At 36.1% G+C, this 19094-nt stretch overlaps 2 protein-coding genes across 5 annotated transcripts; one reads left to right on the plus strand and one right to left on the minus strand.

Annotated features, from left to right (window-relative positions):
- The first annotated feature begins 340 nt into the window (after nucleotides 1–340).
- On the plus strand, nucleotides 341–3842 carry LOC122279139. 3 transcript variants are annotated; one of them, XM_043089515.1, is made up of 7 exons: nucleotides 341–617; nucleotides 703–842; nucleotides 971–1111; nucleotides 1336–1500; nucleotides 1993–2125; nucleotides 2840–3047; nucleotides 3152–3842. In XM_043089515.1, the coding sequence occupies exons 3-7, from the start codon at nucleotides 1091–1093 to the stop codon at nucleotides 3234–3236; spliced, it is 612 nt and encodes a 203-aa protein (XP_042945449.1). In that variant the 5' UTR covers nucleotides 341–617; nucleotides 703–842; nucleotides 971–1090; the 3' UTR covers nucleotides 3237–3842. The 3 variants fall into 3 exon arrangements, with proteins under 3 accessions (XP_042945449.1, XP_042945447.1, XP_042945448.1); XM_043089513.1 differs by having other exon boundaries at nucleotides 342–617; nucleotides 703–844; nucleotides 973–1111; nucleotides 1987–2125; XM_043089514.1 differs by lacking the exons at nucleotides 341–617; nucleotides 703–842 and having other exon boundaries at nucleotides 860–1111; nucleotides 1987–2125.
- A 691-nt stretch (nucleotides 3843–4533) lies between these two features.
- On the minus strand, nucleotides 4534–7766 carry LOC122279138 (probable pyruvate, phosphate dikinase regulatory protein, chloroplastic). 2 transcript variants are annotated; one of them, XR_006229483.1, is made up of 4 exons: nucleotides 7306–7766; nucleotides 5261–5900; nucleotides 4766–5046; nucleotides 4534–4673 (listed from the first exon to the last, which is right to left on the minus strand). XR_006229483.1 is itself a non-coding variant. In XM_043089511.1 (3 exons), the coding sequence occupies exons 1-3, from the start codon at nucleotides 7735–7737 to the stop codon at nucleotides 4943–4945; spliced, it is 1176 nt and encodes a 391-aa protein (XP_042945445.1). In that variant the 5' UTR covers nucleotides 7738–7766; the 3' UTR covers nucleotides 4534–4942. The 2 variants fall into 2 exon arrangements, 1 of the variants encoding a protein (XP_042945445.1); XM_043089511.1 differs by having other exon boundaries at nucleotides 4534–5046.
- Between the last annotated feature and the right edge of the window lie 11328 nt (nucleotides 7767–19094).

The raw sequence follows: 19094 nt of genomic DNA on the forward strand, positions 1-19094 counted from the left end.
ATAAAGTCGAGTTATGAATAAATTTTCTAAATTATAATATAAAAAATTGACTTGAGAGCATCTTTAATTTCTCTCAATAATTTAAAAAATTATAATTTAAAAAAAAAAATAATACTTCGTATAATTATTTTTATATATTTTTTATACACTCTATTAATATAATTAGTTATATCAGTTTTTTTAATTTATTATCAATTATATTAATAAAAATATATATCAAAATGTCTGTATATAAAATTAAAAGAAAAAAAGACGAGGAAGTACTTACACGTGGCAAACCTGCGTGCACTCCACCAATATGTACGTAAGTACTACTCCATCTATAAACGTTGAGAGATAGCATAAAAAACATTCGATCGCTGCCGTATAAAAAAGCCAGAGAAAGACGAAGCCCCAGAAAATACGAAAATTCCCAGTGTTTCTAACTTTATAGAGACCCCCACAATATCATTCTATCTACCCGTTTTCGATCCCGACCACCTCGTTTTTCTTCTTCCCCGAAACAACCCCCCGATCGACTCTTTTTCCATCCCTTTCTCCGTTTCTCTGCCTCACAAGTCACGAGAATTGTCTTCACGATCAGACTAAAAAGAAAGGCTGTGGTTATATATAGGCAGGTTGATCGACAACGTTTCTCATGAAAAATAACATTAATTGTTTTAATTTGTTTGATTAACGTTGTTTGTTTCTCCTTTTTGACAGGTCGAGGAAGAAAAAATTAAGGTTGCCCGATCGAACAGTGTCAGATTATAAAGGATTTGTGTTTTTCAACCAAGTAACCGAAGCAGTTGAAGACGAACAAGAACAAGAAGAAAAAAAAAAATTAAAAATAATAAAAAGAGGTTGTTGTTGGTTAAAAGTTTCTTTATTATTGTTCCGGAGACTTGTTCCACTGCGTGTTTGTTTATAATCTCAGTGTTGACTTGTGGCCAATGGGGTTCTTCTCTTTATTATTTTTTCTTCCAATCAGGTAGTAGATAGCGATTGCCCCATTCGGTCCGCCAAGGTGACGCCGTAGACTCTCGTCCAACCTTCTCTGTGTGCATTTTGTTTTCTACCTACGACTTTCTCTTCCTAGAAAGTGACGGAAATGGCGGACAATACAAAGTTGGTGAGCTTCAGTTTTCTGGGATTTCTTTTGTCTATTTAATCCAAAAAATAAAAATAGACTCTCGTCCAATCTTTTATTTCTTCGTAACTGTTCCATTGGGCTTTGCATATTTTCGTCATTCATCTTCATTAATCATGCTTTGATTCATCTCTCTCTCTCTCTCTCTCTCTCTCTCTCTCTCTCTCTCGGAATGTTTTTTGGGGTTGTTGGTTGATTCTTGATAGGTTTGTGGCTTAGAAGAGAACATGGGTCGTAGCCAGAAAATCTCGATTTCCGATCATATAAACGGATTTCAATACACGGCCGATGAATCCGATAGCTTTGTTATTGACATGGAGAGCTTCTCTCGGGGCCCCAATAAAGATATTACTTCAAATTCAAGAATTACTGTAAGTTTTTCTCTCTCCTTTATATTTTTTAATGGTTCTCATCTTTTCCTTTTCTTTAAAAAAAAAAATCACTTTGATTGAATCGAAAGCACACGTGTTCGACGTTGCAGATTTTCCTTCCAAGATCAGATATTTTCGAATTTCGTAATATTCGTCAGATTTGAATAAAAACCATTAGCATTTATGGTGGCGTGAATTTCTCAATTATTGGTTGACATTCTTGAAATGGATCTCGAGGAAACAATCATGTCTCTGAGATAACACGTTAGCATTTGATGCAAAAGTAAACAGACGGGCTAATGTCTATCTCAAGAGTCAAGCATTACCATCTGCCACCATTTCCAATGCACTTTCCCTGGCTCTTCTTTAATAATATACATTTAAAAAGCAAACAAGACAACTGAATTATTCTTCTTTCTTAAAAGGAGTGTCTGTCTTTGCCCTGTTAATATTCTTGATTTTGATGCATTCTCATGGATGAATAAGTTGCAGAGAAGCCTTTCCCGAAAAGGGCCTCAGCGCGGTGGCGAGAAAAAGATCACTCAAACTACAAATACAATTACAGCTGCTGCTGCTGCTAACGAAAGGGATCATACTGTTGTTACTGCTACATCCTCACCCAGAGGTAACATTTCGAAATACCTCACTTTTACTTTTTAAATTTTGTTATTTTGAAAGGAATTTTACTATATACAAGGACAGTCGTATACTAATTTATGTATCAATACTGAATTATTCATACTTAAAATTTAAATTAACATTATTTTTAATAAAATTTATTTTTTGACCAATTACATTACATTGATATACAGATTAGTGCACAATTATATTTGTAACTATACTTTTCCTTTTGAAAAAGTGATACGGTGAATTTCAGTTTTCCAGTTCCAACTCAACATTACTAGGAAAGTTCAAAGCTTTTGTTCAAATGGGGACGAATAAGAATATTTAAGATTTTCTGTGTGGTGTAAATATAATAGTACATCACTACCTACCTCTACTAGCCTCACAACGAGATGGGTGAGTGACAAGCGGTTCATGTCTCCAGAATCCATTATCAACTTATTATGTTATGATTGTTATCATCATCATCGTTGTTAACATATTATATTTGACTAAAGCTGATGTATTACCAGACTGCCGTGTAGCTTTGCAGTGTAAAGCAAAGAAATGTGGGACAAGTATTAATGTCTATTTTGTTTGGTAGAAATATAGGTAACTCGTTATCTTTCCATTTTGTTGGCATACATATCCGTAAGGCATGTGCAATTCTGACGTTGAAAGTTTAGGTGGCGTAGATGATCTTCTTGACTAGCATGTTTTATGAATTATATGATAGGGTCTAGCACGCCTGAAAAGTTGGCGGCAGCGGCGGCAGCCGGGACCATGGATAATTCTAGCAGCCCACAAGTTCATCAGATTACCATCACCACCGGCAACATGATCAGCACTCCCACCGAAAGCAGATGCATTTCTAGGAGAAATAGTTTCAGGCGTCCTCCATGGGTCCTTGATCCTAAGAAGATTCTTTTTTTCTTTGCTACCTTGTAAGTCTGCAATTTCAGCAGTTCTCCTCAGAAAGTATTTTATTTCCACCAACTTAAGGGGTTTTTTTTTTTTTTTTTCTCTAAATTTCATTCTTTGGTGGCAGGTCGAGCATGGGAACAATCTTATTGATATACTTTACCCTTTCAATTGGCAAACTCCATGCAAAAGAAAATGGTCTGGATTGGTAGTACTGATGGTTGGCATTTTCCTCGAGAGACGAGAATCTCAGCCAAATCAGGACACAAACAGATCTAGAAGAATGTAATTAGGCAGGTCGTGGTGGGAATCCATTTTGAAAATTTGGAGGCATGAATTGGGGGTTCTTTTCGATGGCCTTCTGAGACAAAATGCAGGACATGTGTAAAGAACAAAATAAACTCGAAAAGTTATCAACCAGAAACTTATATGGCCCCATCACAGATGATAATAAGTTTTTCTCCGGATGATAAAGGAATTTACGGATGAAGACAATAACAGATTGCATCGTGACAAAGAAAAGGAATCTTCTTTCTAACATGAATGGCAGAGATCAATCAGGCCAGCTTTTCTTTTTTAAACTTGTTTGTATTTAATGTCTCTGCATAGCTTAGTGGAGGATCAGAAAGTTACTTTTTGCCGTGTATTGCTCATTTTTCTTTCACAGTACTTTCTATATGGTTTGCGTTTGCTTATTTGACACCCAAACTTGAAGAATCTCTTTTTGCTGTATGCGGCTGCCATGTGATGTGAGTAGGAAAACCAGCAAGGGGAAGAAAACAATAATATTTGCAAGAAATTAAGTAATGTTGTATGTATGCGCGCTGGCAGGCAGGCATGTGCACTTAGTCTCTCTCTCACAAAAGTACTCTAGCCACAAAGTGATTAGATAAATGTAATCCTATGGTTTGATATTGTTTGTCATATTGTAAAATTACTTTCATTATAAAGTAGATTTAGCGAATCATATGAAGTCACGTCAGTTTGTGAAATTCCTTTTGTCTAATCCCGCAAAAGAGAAATATGGGAAGGAGAGGTCGGCTCTTTTGTTGCATTGAATAAACTCACATTTGGTAGGCCTGGAAAGTTCACATCCCCGAGCCATTATATGTTTTATGATTAATTTTAAAGCATTGGGAAGTCATGCTTAGCTACATGAAAGTATAACTTTAAGAGCTGCTCTGTAAGAGCTGACAACACTAGAGATATCTTCATCTATGTAAAGTTAGGCAGAAGTTTAACATACAGTGTAAGCAATAAACGAAACAGCAAATTATTAGCTAGAAGTAGGCATATGAAGGCTCGGCAAATACAATTCAATTGTACCAGTAACAAGATCTAATTACTTGTCAATGGTCATGCAGTCTGGTAAGGATCAACCAGTCAGACGACAACATGAACATTGCCTCAAAATCCACAAAAGTTGTGCCTAAGCCCTGAGATTAGTTAGCAAGATCTATTTACTGTAACTAGCAAAATCTATTTACTGTAACTTTGAAGAGGTAATCGTGTGGGAAGATACAGGCAGCAACTATTTTTTCCCCCTGATAATTTATTAGGACATCAACAGAAAATTGGTTTGTAGTATCTTGAAAGATATAGATTTCAGGTGAAGCAACTTTACAGCCGTATTAGACATTATTGCATGGCTGATAAGCAGAAAGAGGAAAAATAAATTAGAATATTATATACAAAATTTTACAAGTTTATAGATACGGATATGACAATCAAGTAACCGTACCCCTCAGGCAGACTTCATCGCTAGGTGTGGTGACAAATTGTCAGATAGCTATCTGCAACTTATTTTTCCGGACATTTCAACCATTGCCCTGAGGTTCGATATAAGCCGAATTCTCTACTCTGCAATATCAGCATCTCATCCCTACCTAATTGGGAACAACTTAACATCTTTGATTCTTTAGTAGAGTTTCGAGATTCTTGGCATTGAACACCTGTGTTTTTTGTCATGGTAAAGCCTCAAAACAACCGCTGCCGTTTCTTCTATTGCTTTTCCTGTCACTTCTGAAATTGCAGGAAGAAACAATATGCAAGATTCGATTAGCAGTGAGTGTCATTTCTTAAATTGCAGGAAGTAACAACTCTTGCAGTTTCTTTCAAGCCTTTATTGTAATGTTTTGCCATATCAACTTCATTATTCAAAACTGAGACAAGAATGTTACCAAATCCAAATCAAAGATAAGAGCAAATTCAGAGAAATGAAAATCTGAACTCTTACCAATTACTGGCCAGACAGGGTTTTGTGCGAAAATCCTACCGGCCACTTCTAGTTCCTCTCTAACATAATCCATCTCCGAATAGTTACTCCTTGTCTCTTCACTGAAGCCCAGACTCCTAGCTCTTGCTTTCCTGATTGTTTGCAACACTAAAGGATTTATTGTCAAACCAAAAACCTTCTCTGGGTCTACCTCAAACAGACCTTTCGGCAATTCTACACCCATCACAATAGGCACATTGGCCACTTTGTATCCTTTCTGTGCCAGATAAATTGATAACGGTGTCTTCCCAGTGCGAGACACACCAGTAAGAACAATGTCAGCTTTGTACAGATTTTGAGGTAGCGCCCCATCATCTTGCTTTATGGTAAATTCAATTGCTTCAATCCGACGAAAATATTCCTCGGAAAGGGGAAAACTTCTGCCAGGAGCCCCGCGGGGGAGACCAGATGGTGAGACACCTAGATGAGAAGCAATTGCCTCTGTGATTGGGCCAAGTATGTCTGTGGAGGGTATACCCCACATGTTGCAGGCTTGCTTGGCAGATTCAGCCATTGACGGATCAGCTAAAGTGTACACGAGCATTGCACCTTCTTTGGCTGCTTGCTTTACAATCTCCATTAACCGTTCAACATCATCAATCTGGCAAGTGTGTGGATGACAGGGCACAAAAGTCAGTATAAGTCAGGAAATTTCAGACAATACAATTCAATTGTCACCTGACATTAACACAATATCTACCACAAAACTTGGCCCATCCAGGTTTTTAAGTTCTAATTGGGAGGGTTCCTAACTATTGAAAAATTTTGGAAAATTATTTCCATTATATGACTTTCAAAGGAACAGCTATTGCTACTTTTACTTATTAATGAAAAAAAAGGAACAGCTATTGTTCAAGAAGACGACAATGCTGAACAGATAACAAAGTTAGCATATGAGAGAATGTGTGCCATACCAGACCAACTTAGAGATAAAGTAAATGATGTAATACTGGGTTTTGGTTTAAAGCTGAATAGACAGCTTGTCTACATGAAGCTTTCATCACTGTTGCCCTTCTACAAATTCACAAACGGCGTGCCTCATCTACATCATCGGACTTGGGAACCAGAACAACTTTTTTTTTTCCCCACAAAAGCTGCTAGAGAACTTCTGGCATTCTTATGATTGCTTTGTATGGAAAAGAAGCTAAGAAGTCGGAATATGACAGCTTTCCCAATATTTTTTTAGCTTTTAGAAAGTAATGTTCCAAAGTTGGTAAATCATAATGTAAACTTTGGTGCAACTTAAGCTCCACAGAGACAGAAAACTTCCAACGACCTCCACCGCAGGTCCTAGTTTCTAGTCAAATATTACTTATCAAAAAAAGTTTCTAGTCAAATATTGGCCTAAGCATACATCTGCTTATTGCAAATGCCCTCAAGATCACTACAGCCTACAGGATGATCCAAGGCAGCTTGACTTATAGTCAGATAGCTTAAAAACAACCCAACCCGACGAGCAGATTAGCTTAGTTGATTAAATAGACAAATGCTGGGGCATGATATGAAGAAACTTAACTTAGGCTAATAATCTGTTGGCTGCCTCATTCTCAAATCCCACTCCTAGATGGCTTTTCCTGATTATTTGATGGGCTGCTTCCCCAACTGTCAACCGCTGCAATATATCATGCCCAACCATTTTTCCATTATTTAGCCATAGGACTATGTATAAAACCAATAAGTTATTTCAATTCAGCTTATAATCAGCTTGACAAACAGGAGTCCAGTGCTTTTGCAAAAGAAGAAAAAATTATTATTGGGTTTTAGAGGAAGTAACCCGATTATCCCAATTTCATTTCTGAAATTTACCATGACTCCCCAGATACTTACAGAATACTGAAGAACCATTCAAGGACTCAAAGTTTATACCACATCATTCCATAGGGACTACAGGAAACTTACCAATAAGCAGTTAAAAAAATTATAAAATAAAAGAAAACAACTAAGGACAATGCGAGTTACTAGCCCATTACTCGGTTAAAAAATAAACTAGAAGACAGACATCTTACTCCAGAAAACAAATGGGTATTTACAGGACATCCCCGGTCCACCAAGCAGTGGTCAAACTGCCCCAACGCCGCGTTGACGGAATGCTCCGCCGTCCACCCAGTTCCGTCAGAAACCATGTATATCGATTTCGCCCCTCTCATATCCACTTCACCGTCTCCGACACTTCCAATAACGGAACTAAGGTCTTGAGATAGGCCATCTCTCGGTCGGACCGGAGGCTTCGCTTCCACCACCTGGGCACGATTGCCCGGCCGCTCCAACTTGCGGCCAGACCTTATGGCTCGAGCCCTGGACCACCGATTCAGCTGACCGCTTCCCTTGAGTCTCCGAACTCGTGGCTCGGGGTCGGGTTCGGAAGGGACTTGGTTGGATGAGGCAGGTGTGGCTCGCAAGCTCGAGCTCGAGAGACTCAGGGTGGATGAAGCTATCATGTTTCTCCTTCGTATTGGTTTTTTTTTTTTTTTCCAATTTCTTTTGTGCTTTTTCTTGCTATGTGGACCCACCAATCAAGAATCATTGGATTTTTTACGATTTGGACTAACTTTTATTGGGTAGGTCTCGGCCCAGGCCTTTCAGTTTCTTCGTCATCGTGGTGGTCCTGTACGGGAGTTAGTAGTTACGAAATCCATCCTTTTTTTTGGGATCTGATCGGACTGATTATTATTTCTATAGATCGGATCTGACTATTAGATATCAGTCTATGATTTTTTTTTCTTTTTTTTAATAAAAAAATTAATATAAAAAATTAATTAAACTAGTTAAACAAAAATTAAGTGAACTTTTTTTTTTTTTTTTAACGTGAAAATTAAATGAAGTCTTTGATGTGGATTATGTAATTAATAATTTCAGTATATATATATTGTATTCTTTATGCTTACTTGCAACTTAGATATTTTAAAATGATTTTACTTAATTACTTTAGTTAGGTGAAGATGGTAAAATATGTATCTAAATATAATAATATGATTTATCATATGATATATTAGTTAATTGATATCATATATTATTTAGTATTTTATATGGTCAATGATATTTTTTGAATGAAAATTAAATAATTAACTTATACAACTAATATATAAAATAATATATTATATATAACATTTAGATATATATTCAGTCGGTTCGGTCCAAAAAAACCCAGCCTGGGACCGAATCGATTATTGAATTTTTCTACATGTTGAAATCAAGATTGACCTATAAGACTATTGGTTCAGTCGGTTTTTTCAACACTTGTGCAACAAGAATATGTGAGGTAATTGCTAGATCAAATATCACCCTCAGGGAATTAGGTTGAATTTCGCTTTATTGAGGCTTATGACCTTAAAGGGCCATAAACCAATTTAGAAACTATTAAAACACAAAAATGTGAAATTAGAATCCAGTCGTCGTTAATAAGGATCTAATGGCGGACTTGAAAATTAATGACACTCCAATACAATACTCCTCCACACAAGCGAAATTAGGGCTCTAATGGCCGCCATTCCATCAAGGTTCAAAGGGAGAGTCATATCAACCAACTCATATAAATAAGTATGTATCATTTACTTTTGGTTATATAACAAATACAACACACATTTATGTTATCGTTAACTTCGGCATCAAAAGTGTCTCTCGCCACACTGAGCTACTTTCTATTTACTGATTGTAGGTTGCAATTGACTATTTGTGAGAAATAAAAAACACATCCATTGTTATGAAATCATGAAAATAGATAGAGAAATTCAAAGATAGATAGAGAGCTCAGAGAGGTTGAGAGAGAATGAGAGATGTTCTCTTATTGATCTGTATCCCATATAACATCAATATACCCATATATATAGGGTTACAAAAGAGACTATGTTTTTGACGACTAGCACTATGCGTTTGACGGCTAGTTAAATGTGGTCATACAATTCAAGATGGTTTATAACACTTCTCCTTTGGATGACCATATTTAAAGAATATGCCTCGTTAAAACCTTGCCAAGGAAAAACCCTGTGGGAAAAAACCAATGGCGAAGGAAAAAGAGTACAGTATTTATGTGTATTGTCGAGTGCTTTAGGATTGCCTCATTAAAACCTTGCAAAGGAAAACCCAGTGGGATAAAACCTTAGCGAAGGAAAAAGAGTACAATCAGCACAAGTCTTCAAGACATTACTTCCCCTGAAAAGTGTATGATAACAGGTCATCAAATCTCCGCATTCCAATATTCTGCACAATTTTCTTAAATGTTGCAGTTGGTAATGCTTTTGTGAATAAATCTGCCAGATTTTTACTTGACCGTACCTTCTTGATATCAATTTCAACTTTCTTCTCATGAATTGCAATGATCTTCTTGTGTATATCTGAAAGATAACTCGCATCTGTACATCTAACTAACTGTGGACTTGATCTATGTTGATAAAATAATCACAAATGGATCTTTCTGCTCATCACTACTCTTCTAGAGTTGTACTCTTCTGGAGTTCTTGTAAATAACACAGTTAGTGGAGAATTCATCAACATTAAACCGCTAACCTCATTTTTTAATAAAAACGGTGGCCAGCCTTTTAAGATCAGACAAGCACTGCAAATTTTCAACTCCTCTATAGGTGTCAGGCGTGCTGTCAGGTGCCGCAGCTATCAGGCGCCGCAGAGTTATGAAGCTATATTTCGTCTCTTTTCTCTTGCTTCACGAGAGATGCTGTATCATAATTTTCTCTATAAAAGAGATATTCAGCTCATCTTCATTCGCATCTCATCTTCTTCACTTTTCTGTAATCATACTGCATTTTTACTCTGCAATCTCTTTCCGCATTCTTATCCTACAATGGCTCAGCGATCTTCTCATGGCCAATATATGAGGTACTCTGCACCTCGTTCATCAGTTGTTCCTGCTTCTACCACAGGTGCTATCATGCAATATAATGATCTGACTCATAGGTCAGATAATGAAGCTATCTATGAGCTTGTGAGTCTCAGTACCCGATACTCATCATCTATTGTCGCATTTTCTCAGCGACCGCAATCCAGAACTTGTGGAGTTGACAATCTCCACGAGAATATTGCTATACTTCAGCGACTTCTTTTGGAGTCCAACATGAAGATAAAATCAATAAAGCAAGAAAATAGGAATTTAAAATTCTTACTTAAATCTTCTTTTCGATTGCCCACCCCTTTAGATAGGGATGCAATGCAGATTCTCGAAGAATAAGAGCGTTTGAAGAATGAGGCAAAGTGTCTCAAATTTCTGTAATTCTTGCTTCAAGATAATAAAATAATATTTCACAAATATTCATATTTGTGTTTCTATCTTTTGGTAGATGTTCTGTGTGCTCCCTTTTATTTCTTCTTTAATAATGCACACTTCATATCAAACCCATAATATGAATCTGAAATACTAATTGTATTAAAATATGGTATTTCATGACTAATAACATCATCCATCTTCCCCTTGAAGCCGCAAGGGTTTCAGATTTATATTTCAAATATGTGCAGTTTTCATGAGCTCTTCTGGAGCCTTAATGACATTTAAATCATATATATAAACTGCAATAATAGCTTGTTTCCATTTGCGTTTGGATTGCTTTAAATCATATAAGGATCTTTGAAACTTGATAGAATACATATTTCCAGATGTATTCATATTAGAAGCTTCAGACATTTTCTATCCTTCAGGGATTTTCATATATATGTATATATATATCATGATCCAATGATCCATATAAATATACAGTTAATCATGCATATCCAAACTCTCGGTAACTTTCAATCTAATAAAAATCTCAATATGATTTCAACCACTTCAATATTGTTTCTTCGAGAAACTAACTTGTGATTTTTATATCATATTTTCATATTAAAAGTTTCAGGCTTTTTATATCATGTATATAAATATCCACTGATATTTAACAAAAATCACCTCTTTAGGTGTTTGGACTTCAAGTCCATATTTATCACATTTTACTTAGTGATATCAATTCTGCAGGAATTGAGAAACTAACTCATGATTTATATATCACATTTTTATTTCCTTTCTATAAATACCCACTGATATTCAACAAGCATCACCTCTTTAGGTGTTTGGACTATAAGTCCCGATGCATCATATTTTACTAGTGAATCAATTCTGCAGGAATTGTTTCTTTCAAATTTGGCCAATATTTTACGTCGTATTTTTCGACGATTCTTAATTCACTTTCATCATTACTTCTGGTAATGTCAATTGTCATCTCATATGGAAATACGGTGTCGACAATGATTTTATTTTTATCCATAATTTTTCCATTATTCATGAAATGTAACGAGATCTCGTTATTTTCAAGTACCTGTCCCTCTTCAAGGGAAGACATTTTCATGAAAAACCTCTTCAGGAGGCACTCTTTAGGAGATTTATACTCTTCAAGAGTTTATATAGGAGAATTTTATTCAGAAAATTTAGATGAACTTTATTGCTTGTTTTGTGGGTATGGCCTCTTCAGGAGCACCAAATTATTTGTGCCTTTCTCTTTTGAGATACTCTATCTTTTGTATCGATAAGTCTCACATGCCTTTATACATGTATTTAGACTGCTGAATTTCTTAATTGTCCTACAGGGACTTTAATCCTCGCTGGGATTTTAGCAGCTAGAATATGAGACATTTTTATCTTAGTGTATCCAAAATTTAATTATCATCTGAACTTCTGGTTCACATATAATAATCAAGATAACGTCGAATAATTTCATCTTATTTGTTTCAAGCAAATTTTTCTTTCCACTTCTGGTGGTAAGACTTTATAGTAAAAGAATCTTCTTGTTCTTTTATGGACGTCCATATGAAAATCATTCGACTTATCGTAATTGATTTTGGATGATCAAGATAACCATGAAAAGATACAAATATTTTGAATCATATCACCTTTTGATGCATCATAATATTTGATTCAATAATTTGTATAATATCATCTCAAAGAGAAAGCTTACAGCTTTTCTAATACGAGCTTCTGCCCCGAAAAGATATTCATTATCACGTTCAATCTCTTAGTTTCTTTTGAATGAAACGCATAATTTTTTTCACTTCAGGGAATAGAATAATATAAATTCATTATCATTCACTTCAGGGAATGATGTAGATCTAGTAAGACGTGACTAATGATTCTTATCAAAAACTCATTATTTTGTTCAATCACTAAAAGACCAGATATAAATTTAGAATATATTGTGAACGTTTGCATTTCATATTGCTGCTTCAGGAGCATACTCGATATTGCTATTTCAGGAGCACATTCGAGACGTTCATTTAAATATATATTCTTTCCACAATTTCAATTATGCAACTTCAGGTGCATAAATCATAATGGGCTTTTGATACAAGTATCACTCATTTAAATGATGAGATACTCAATAAAATTATTGATTTAGGGCGATCCTTCAGGGATGCTCCATTTCTATTTCAATATGAAATTTAACATCAATAATTCATAATAAATAAATAAAACTTACATATAATTTATGCGAATAAAAATTAATCACAATTATAATTAAAATGTAAATTATAAAAATTTTAATTCACCAATACTCATTTTAAAGATTTAAGATGATATATTGAAAAAAAAAACTTACCTAAAGTAGAAGATCACCACTTGTGTCCTGTTCGAGCTCTGTCATATAGGTTTACTTTAAACTCCACCGAAAAGGATTTTAGATTGGCTTGATGGTATCTGGACCCCACTCCACATGGTTTACTAGGCTGCTTGTCTTTTGCTAGACACTTGCAAAAATGAGTAGGGAAACTTTATAGCAACACTCACCCATTCTCTCAATCGCAACACCAAGTTGCATGCGTGGGTATCCACCATCACCAAATAAATCATTCTTTTTATACCTATACTTTTTCAATATATAATAATATAAAAATAAAAAAATATAATAATATAAGAGAAGAGAAGAGAAGTCATAATGGGCGGCTTATTCCAGCAACCCATTTTTGACCTTTATGCCAAGTTCCTTTTCTACCATAGAATCACAAAAATTAACGTTTGCGGCATGTCTTTTGAGTGCATCCTCAACTTCCAACTATTGGTTAGCGCGTGGGTCCCACACGTGAGAATGCAACAACTAGCTCAAGCGACACCACTTTCAAATTGCTTGCAGCTGCAACTTGCAATATTTTACGACCTACTTCTGTGGACCCAGTGAAACTGACCACATCAATGTCCATGTGAGAGCTGATAGCAGCCCCAGCACCTGATCCTAATCCGGTTACAACGTTAAGCACTCCATCAGGGATACCAGCCAGCTTTGCAAGATGGGCATAGTAGAGAGCTGTTAGAGGAGTTTGCTTAGCAGGCTTGAGGGCGAGCTAGATCAGTAGATCTGCATATTGCAGGAGGACGATGGGCACAGTGCTAGAAGGAGGACGATCTGGGATGTGTATACGGGAGGAAACCAGGTTATGGGTTTGGACAGCTCGGGACATCTCCGGCGAAAACAGCAAGACCACCTCTGGCCAGGTACGGCGACTACACCATCACGAGTAGATCACGCCGTTCTTGTCCTGGTCATAGATCCGAAAATCATTTGAGAGTTTAGTCTCGTGTGCTCCAGCTAATGCAAGGCCTATGTCCAAGCTCCTTCAGGTCATTCTGTTCCAGATCCGAAGCAGCCGAACCTCCCTGTGCTAGACGTGAAGTATCATCTGCGCATGGTTGCCATCCAAGAACACAACCTTCCGATCGACTCACGTGGGTTGAAGGATTGAATACCTCAAGCGAGCCGCGTGAGTCTCTGGGTAATGGTGGTATTTTTGACAATCTGTGTAAGAATTCTAGATCTAAGGACATGGTAGTCGTTGACGTTGCCTTTCTCCATGTCCTTTTTGATTTTAATTTTTCTCTGCCACTCTCTCACACGATTGAACAACCGATCGATGAATTCCGACGCAGATCAGAAGCAGATCGTGCTGATAACGTGTTATGAAATCATGAAAATAGATAGAGAAATTCAAAGATAGATAGAGAGGTTGAGAGAGAATGAGAGATGTTCTCTTATTGATCTGTGTCCCATAGAACATCAATATACCCATATATATAGGGTTACAAAAGAGACTATGCTTTTGACGACTAGCACTATGCGTTTGACGGCTAGTTAAATGTGGTCATACAATTTAAGATGATTTATAACATCCATAATATATATGAAAAACAAAAAATCATGTGTTTTCCATGATATTAACAATGCAAGTGATGCTGCCGACTTGAGGATAGTGGTGACAAGATATGATGAAACGACATTTGTATTCGTATCATCCACTTGTGTAGCACATTTAAGTGACAATTTTAATGCACAAAATCTTTTCAATATTGAAGAAAATTAGGTATAGACGAAGTGCAACGTGTAGAGAAAGGTTAGGGACTACTTTCGGGGCCCATAAAGGTAGAAAAAGTCAGTAATGGCCCATTGTACTAAATGGTATCCAACGATGTGGTCCAAAACAATTGATGGGATTTTTATTTTTAAAGGCAGGGAAAAAAAGTAGAGAGAACTATTGATTTGTATTGGGCCCAATCCTCCAGATAAACCTGATATAAATTGATTTGAAACTTTGTCTGAGTGTCGAGAATTGACAAATCCATCGGGCCTCGACAAAGAACTTCAATGATTAGTAGTTAGGGAAAGCCACTCAGGTTTATGAATCACTTTCTTGTGGTGCCGAATTAATCTCATATATATATATATATATATACACACGCGCGCGCGCGCGATTATTTGGGTGAAATTCGAACATGTCGGATTTTATCAGGATCCATGGATCTTGTCCAACATCAACAGTTCAAACCTTATCTTTTTTTCTAATTTCTTCTGATTTTATTTCTTTTGTGTTGCTATTATCTCATAACTTAATAAGTGCCCCAAAGATTCTAACCAAAAGCTAATAATAAGTTATTATTGTTGTTAACATTATATTTTGTATGCCTGAACAAGGTTTAAGCAACTAGGGTTGGAATCTTCACCTGCGAACACAAAGAAGAAGGTGGGCTTGGGGTGATCCGAAGGACCTTCAACACCTAAGTTTCATATGTTTTTGGTATTGGCCCTCAAATGATTTAGTCTAGAAAGAATTCTTTGTACATGGGATGTGGTTTTTATACAAAGTTCCGAGGGAACATTATGTTACTCGTGTAGGTTTAAGTCGTCTCGCCCACTTCTATCTTAATCTGGGTATTTAATGCGACGAGTTTTGAGGTCAAGCTTTTAATGCGGCGTGACTTATGGGATAGTGCTTTTAATGCGGTGTGGCTTCTAGAGTGAGTATTGGTAGTGGGTGAACCGTGTAGCCACTTTTGATCCCCTCCATCAGAGAATAGAGGGTCATCCAACTCTTCCATTTATCTGTTGATGTCAGTCCCTTAATGCTATATGTAATAGTGGATGTCAGAGGCGGCGTGTCCCATCTATAACCTATATATGGTTTCCAGAGCTACATATCCTTCTTTCTCTTATGCAACCTTGAGAGTTGGCCCTTTTTGGGCAATATGGTGCCTCTATTAAGTGAGAGTTGAGTTGGAATGGGACCCCATGTTGGCCCAGGCCCAATTAGAATGGGTCGGGTGGGAAATACCCCTCCCAATTGTAAACATATCAAAATTTCTTATAACTTATAAATGAATCGCATTGCTTAAGTTCAAAAGGATACATAAGTTACAATTTGCGAGTCCTATAATATTTGCATATTACTCGAGGATAGCGTGAAATTGTATGCATGCTCTCTTTTTGTTCTTATAATAATTTTATCTTTATAGCTAGGTGTAAAAATATCCGAGAAAATTAAGTAATATTGAGAAGATAGAAAAGAAAAACTTTGTGGAAATTAGGTTAATTAGATTTACGACTCATTTAGACATATTTAGATTTAACAAGAATTAAAGAGATGTTTGGAAATAATTTTCATTTCATTCTATTTTATTTCATCTCATGTCATCATGTATTATCGCATGAGATGAATAAAATAAGGGTACTTAGTAATTATTAGTAGAATAAGGATTTTTCAGCATTATGCATGTTACGTTAATGGCTGGAGAATCAGCAAGAATGGAGCAATACACTTGAAGATCATATTCAGGCAAGTGGTAGGGATGTCGACGTTAATGTTTCCTATGCTTTCTGCACGTTAACATGAGATATTAATAAAATTGGAAAGCCCGAATCTTCTGGGCCTCATAATCATTTGAGTGAATGTAGCTGAAAAGGCAAGAGGTCCAGCAAGCCGGGCCTCCAACAACGACATGACGCCCTGACCATCGAGTCGTTCGTCGATACTCGACACCTCCGGCCCCATGCATAAAACAGACGTCTTGAAAGTGAACAACATTTGCCCCTGCACAGTACATATATACCATCCCCACCGGTGCGCATCTGCTTCAAATTCAACATTATTTCATGATCTTAGCTGTCGACGTCGCAGATTACAATAATTCAAAGCACCTTTACTGTAGAAAGACTCGAAACCCGGGATATCTTGCTAATTATGCGATCGGGTTGTGGGAACTAATTGTCTATATATATTATATGATTGGTTTTGAAAGATGCAAAACATTGCATGTTAGCTCAGTTTTTGAATGATTAACAAGGACGAACGTGGAGCTCTCCGAATCAGATGTTAGGGATCGAGCATGCATGGTATTCAAGTTTTAATTTTGAGCGTTCAACGACGACGCAACATTAATTAATTAGCCCATTTACAACTGATTAACGAAGTCCTGCGCCAGCCCTCGTACGTCCCAGTACATGCATCACACGTCTTTACTTTTAATTTGCTCCATGCATGCATGCATCTTGCCAACACTTTCATTATTTAAGTAGCGGGCCATCATGTTCCATATCAAGTATTTGCCTTCATCATGAGTCTCACCTGAACAACTCATGATGATCATATTCATGTCCTAATGATCGGAAAAAGAAATAAATTTTCATGATGAGACTCTTATATGATTAATAATCATGAATACCGTTTTATAGAGCTTTCTTAGCTAGCTTTCATGACAACTGTGTGGTATACGTACCTCGCTTTCATACACCGGCCGGAGCTGATCAAAAGAAGGATTTGAACATACCTTTATAAATATAATACTTTTTTTCACTTACCATCAACTTAGAGTATTAGTAATAGGCTCAATAAAGTTTAGCTAAAATTTAATTAAGAAATTTACTTTTACAAATTTAACTAGCCATTTTTCAATAACACTAAATAACAGACTCAACAAATCTATCACTATTATTTTAAAATATTGATTTTGAGGAACAAGCACAGTAAAACACTAACGAAGATTGCAAATTTCTCCACCAAACTTTGGAGAAAGCAAAAGACTGGTGTCAAGAATTCTCCAACAAGCTACTGCAGTGCAAACTTCACAAGTAATCGAGCTTTCTCTTTTTCCACAAAGCCCAAAACAGTCTGTAAATTTCTTTACATGAAGGGGGAAAAAGTGGGTATTCCTTCAAGAACCCAAAACTCAAGAATCTGAAGCTTAAGGCTTCGCTTGTTTACCAAAATCTAAACTATCTCATTTCATCAAAAATTATCATTATAATTTTTTCAAATCTCAAAACAAAATTAATATTACAAAATTATATTATAATAATATTTTATTTAATTTTTAATAAAATATCTCATTTAATCTCATCTGAACTGTGTAACCAAACGAGGCGTTAGATTCTCAACGACTCATTTAGACCCCATCAAGACCCACAATTTTTCCCTCTTTCTTTTTCTGTCCTCAAAATGTAAAGCTCAAAACAAACATGGCCAATGGGTTTGGAAAATAAAGGATATTGGTACTCAGAACCCATGAAGCATAAGACTTAAAAGAGTGCCAAAAAGAAAAAAATGGCTTCTTTAGAGAGCTAGGTGGAGATGAATAAAAAATGGATCCATTCATTGAGAGAGAGAGAGGGGGAGGGGGGGAGAGAGGGGACTTAGAAAATCTCTAGAAAATATCAAATGGGGGATCCATTCATTGAGAGAGAGAGGGGGAGCAAGAGCACTTCTGGAAATCGATCTCTCAGTTCTTCTTGATGACTGGTGTGTCATTGATAGTTTGTGAAATTGCGATTTTACTTTTGAAGAAGATGAAATCAGCTTTTGTATCTGAGAAAGAAATGAAATGGTGCTTTAAGTGGGCACGAAACAAGTAGACGTGGGAAATGGTATTTTTTTATTCTAAAATAATATTTTGGCCAGTAATTGTGGCTCAATAAATTTAGCCAGTGGAATTCAACAAAGCTAAAATTACTATAGTTTTGTTGAGTCTACTGTAGCCTATTTTTATGTTTCTTAGTCAAAATTTAACTTTGTTGAGCTCACTACTAATACTCTTATGCTTTTCAAATAAGTGATAATTTTACAATACAAAATAGAGAATCTTAAAATGCATAGTTAATTGTATAATCGCATACCTATGTAAAATTATCTTCGATCTACCTATGTAATTCAGCAACAACAGATCACTCGGATACATCTGTGTATCTCTAATGGATACACTATTCTACCTAGAAAAAGAGATTAGAAACCCTTTTAAATTCTCATTTATCTGATTTTATTATCAAATTTTTTCTTTTGGACATACCGCCTCAAGATTAACCATCATTTCCTTTGTTTTAGGAAGGCACTTTTAGACATTTTAGTGACTAAAAATAATCAGGAAAAATTAAAAAAAAAAACATGTTTATATTTTGTTTTCCCCAAAAAAGAAAAGGAAATAAAGAGATCATAGATTCATATTTAGCTAGCTCCATAGCTTTCCCACCCCTATTTTGACTGATCTTGAGTTAGAATCTGCACAAAAGCATGA

The sequence above is a fragment of the Carya illinoinensis genome, chromosome 10, assembly GCF_018687715.1.
Source record: "Carya illinoinensis cultivar Pawnee chromosome 10, C.illinoinensisPawnee_v1, whole genome shotgun sequence".
In the NCBI taxonomy this organism is placed as follows: domain Eukaryota; kingdom Viridiplantae; phylum Streptophyta; class Magnoliopsida; order Fagales; family Juglandaceae; genus Carya; species Carya illinoinensis.